Source organism: Curcuma longa, chromosome 2 (genome assembly GCF_044706935.1).
Source record: "Curcuma longa cultivar G26 ecotype Majalengka, Jawa Barat chromosome 2, ITB_CL_G26_1.1, whole genome shotgun sequence".
Taxonomy (NCBI): Eukaryota; Viridiplantae; Streptophyta; class Magnoliopsida; order Zingiberales; family Zingiberaceae; genus Curcuma; species Curcuma longa.
In genome coordinates, this window is record NC_133862.1 from 2,888,027 (window position 1) to 2,892,434 (window position 4,408).

General features: G+C 46.6%; 1 protein-coding gene across 1 annotated transcript; it reads right to left on the bottom strand.

The window, feature by feature from the left end:
* Positions 1–369: 369 nt before the first annotated feature.
* On the bottom strand, positions 370–1,980 carry LOC141822366 (uncharacterized protein At4g06744-like). The gene is made up of 3 exons (XM_074709810.1): positions 1,843–1,980; positions 1,511–1,656; positions 370–1,432 (listed from the first exon to the last, which is right to left on the bottom strand). The coding sequence occupies exons 1-3, from the start codon at positions 1,978–1,980 to the stop codon at positions 370–372; spliced, it is 1,347 nt and encodes a 448-aa protein (XP_074565911.1).
* Between the last annotated feature and the right edge of the window lie 2,428 nt (positions 1,981–4,408).

The following is a 4,408-nucleotide window of genomic DNA, read 5'->3' on the forward strand; positions in this document are numbered from 1 at the left end:
ATAACAAAAGTGATTTGAATCATATGGTAAGACCAAATAAAACATGACATGAAATAAGTTAATTTTGTAGTGAGTAGTTCACTAGATCTTGGACACGAATTAATTTTGAGGTAAGAGTTGCCAACCCTAATCATCTCGAAAGTGTCCTCTCCTCTTCATTTGTAGGCAATTTAAACGACGAAGAGGCCAAAAATTATTAGAATAATAATTTTTTAAATAATAATAATAATATTCATCGTACACTTAACAACCAATGACGGCCTTAAATGGCATTATTATGCATTGCGTTCCAATAATATACCAGCACAGTTGACTGATTTGACTTCACAATTATAGTAATTAGACAAGGGCCAATTATCGTTGGCCACGTCACGGAGAATCTACGGCTTCCTCCTCCTCCTGCTCCGGCGGATGCAGCGCTTTGTAAGTCGCGTACGCGGACGCCGCTGGCGCGTTATCCGTCGCCCCGTCTGCCACCGCCCAAGCGGCGTCCTTTGCATACTCGAGCTCCTCCGCCGGGAGCTGGCAGGGGATGTATTGCGCGTCGGGACACACGGGCTTCGGCTGCTTCAAGAACCGCTCGCAGTCTGCTGCCGGCCGCTGTCCTGGTAATCCCGGAATGCAGTTCTTCTCCACGTGCAACACATTACATTTGATCAGCTCGACGCAGCACTTCCCCACGGACGTGAAGTAGTTGTCGGAGAGCGAGAGGTTCACCAGGCGGCCGTGCATGGAATTCGCCAGTCGGCAGACGGCATCAGGCACTTCGCCGGAGAGAAAGTTTCCGGCGAGGTTGAGCTGCTCCACCTTCTTCAGACACCCGAACGAGAGCGGTATCGGGCCTGAGAGATGGTTGCTCCCGGCGTCGAACACCGTTGCCTTGTTCAACAGTCCTATCTCGTAAGGCAGGCAGCCGCAGAGCTGATTGCCGAGGAAGAGGATCTCGAGCAGAGTATTGGACGCTTGCCCGATTGACCGAGGGATCGGCCCGGTGAAGTTGTTGAACGCGAAGGTGATGTAATTCGCCGGAGTCTTCCCGAGGTTGGCCGGGATTTGGCCGTTGAACTTGTTGTTGTTAAGGAAAAGCACCTGCGTCTGGATGGTGAACACCGCGGAAGGAACCTCACCGGAGTAGCCGTTATACCGGAGGTCGAGGAACGACAGGTTGGTTAGGGGGAGGACGAAGGAGGGAAAGCAGCCGGTTTGGACGTTGTTGCTGAGGTCGAGCTCATAGAAGAAGGGAAGGCTGGTGAGATTCGGCACCGTGCCGCCGAAGCGGTTGGAATTAGCGTGGAAAATGGCGAGGTCTGGGAGCTTATCGATGAAGCCACTGACCGTTGGCGCCGCCAGGTGATACCCATTGAAGTCGACGGAGGCCACCGTCGGCATATTCCTTTTATCCGGCGGCCCTTCGCAGTAGATACCGGAATATCTGCCACAGAATTCATCAAAATTCAATCTTTAAGACCCAATCAACTAAAAACTTCAGTTTTTATGATGATAATCAAACCCATGGCCTTTTCCATCGGAGCAGATCCGGGTCCCGACCCAGGTTCCGGTGATGTTCTTGGGATCGCAGGTGATGGTTTTCCTGAATCGTTGGATGACCAAGTAAGCTCGGTACTGGAGATCGTTCACGAAGTCGCACGGTTGCGGCTGGCGAGGAGGCGGTGGCGGTGGCGGTGGCGGTGGAGGTGGAGGTGGCGGTGGCGGTGGAGGTGGAGGTGGAGGTGGCGGTGGCGGTGGCGGTGGAGGTGGCGGTGGGGGTGGAGGTGGCGGTGGCGGTGGACAGGGCGAGGGGGAAGAGGGGGAGGGGGAGTAATGATGCAGCGAGGGCGAGCCACTGATCCCCATCCCGATTCCGATCTCGATGGCTTCTCTGTTACCATTACTGCCTGAACAGGGGGCCAGAGACGAGCAGAGGAAGAAGAGTAATAGTACTCGGCGCAAATGGCGACTCCTCCGGCGACCCTCCGCCATGGCTGAAGCAAAATAGGAATCGAAGAAGAAGTTTATTTATAGTGGTTTACGGGTTCGATTTTTGCATGGGGAAGAGAGAATCGGAGAGGAAGCTGATTGGTACAGCTGGGTGCGTGATCTGGACGTGGAAATTTCAGAGCTCGATCTTTGGAATGGTTCGATAAGAAAAAAAAGTAGAGACGTTCTTAGGATTTAATTGGTGAGCTATATCCGTCGTCGATCGATCACATTTGTGGCGACAGTGACCTTTTCTGTCGGTCGCGGATCTGTCGATCGATTAAACTAACTAATTTGCCAGATGAAACAGAGGATTGGAAAAATTGTTGTTTTGGAACTTCAAAGAATTAACTCTAAAAATTGAATAGAACATCCTAAATAGTAAACCCTAGAACTTCTCATGAATTTACTCTAAAATTAGTGTTCATAAATCCCTTTCATTATCCTAAATTAAGTGCGAGGTGTCTTCAATTCTCATTTTTTTAGGCTGATAAGTGAGGGTGCAACTATTCAGGGTAAATCGGAAAGCGCACTGGGCATTTGGCACCAACCAGTGCCCAGCATTGGCTGATTGCGACCCCCATTTAAAGAAAAATTCCTACAAATACGTCGTAGTTAGGGTCGAACCGGAGGTGCCTGAGTGACAACCCAGATTACCAAATTGGGCACCATGGCCCCGGGGACTACCCTTTCATTATCCTAAATTAAGTGCGAGGTGTCTTCTATTCTCATTTTTTTAGGCTGATAAGTGAGGGTGCAACTATTCACAATCATATTTTAAAGAATCATTTTTCACAAATAAGAACAATTAATCAAATAGGATGATCCTTTGACAATTTAGCCTATTCTTTTCTTTTAGGTTAGATTGCACTTTTCAAGTAATAATAATTTGATTGAGTATTTGAGTACATAAATTAAAGTTGTTTATATCTAATACTGTCAATGTCTAGTCTACTCTAGGTTAGCAGAAATCACTTACATACTCCATGCTAAGTTAGTCTGGTATGACCTATCGACTTGTCGAGCCGGTCCAACTTTTGACCTCCCGATTGCTGCCGTTTCGACTTCCAGATCGACCTGTCAAATGCCTACTCCGACACCTGAATGTCAAGCACCCAAGCACCCTAAGTCTAAATAGGTTGTGCTCCCGAGCCTGAATACGAGGGGTCTATCTGAACGCAATTTAACATGGTGATTGTCATGACACCAGTTACAAAGAGATGCAATCCTTTAACGAAGTAAGTCTCTTGACGAACGATTTCTCTTAATATATAAGGGAGGTGATATTATTCTCACAAGGATCTCCGATCTCATCTACTTTTATTTTATCTTTTTATCATTTCTTTTTTAGATTATAATATTTAAGATTTCACGATGATTTAGATATCGGAGAGATCTTATTGGATAATTTTCAACGAATCTTTTAATCGTGTTATTCTAAGTAGAGTGGGACATATCAACAGAAAATGAGAAAAATTTAATGTCATTGCTACATGATATGAGATAAATTTATATCACCTTCAGAGTAGGAATGAGTTAGCTATTGAAATTTATTGAAGTGAGTAAAAATTAAATCTCAATAAATATTTTATCCTATAATGATCAATTATAATTTCTGCATTATCATTCGGTAGGGCTGGATAGATACGACATCAATATCCAAACGTCAAGAGAAATCATGAGTGGTCGAATCCAACGCCGTTGCACATAACAATCAAGTAAAAAAATGAAGGTAAAGAACCCAGGCTTTAAGTGTGTCCTTGTCTTTGACTTTTTCTAAAAGAGATTAGCGAGTTCGCATGGCACAATAAATTATAGTCACATTTCTTTCCCTTTTTTTTCTCATCAAAAAGTGAAGGATGCAACACTATGACAAGGATGCAAAAACTTAAATTATCAATGAATATACAACGATGAATTCTAAAAAATAGTTTTGTTTAAAAAATAATAAATATATATATATATATATATATATATATATATATATATATAGATTTGATATACTGCGCGACGGTATCCTGCCTGACTCGTGTGCGATCGATCCCCGCCGCCCACGGCCGAATCGTGTGAAACCGCAGCCGTTCGTTTATCGCGATTGCACAGTGTTTCTCCTCGGACCTTCGCCGCTTCTCCGCCACTGTTCACCGCCGTCCGCAACTCGACGGCGGTTCGGAGGTGGCCGGAGTCCGGCCCCGATTCGGCCGGAATCCGGCGAAATCGACCAACAGACACTGTTGGCCTGTTTCAGCCGGAATTCGGTCGAATTCCGGCCGAATCGGGGCCGGACTCCGGCCGCGGTCGACGCGCCCGGCGCCGCCGCGTCGATCGCGGTCGGAGTCCGGCCCCGATTCAGCCGGAATCTGGTCGGATTCCGGTGAAATCGCCGCCAGAACCGTCTGCTCTGTTTCGGCCAGAATTTCGGCCGGATTTC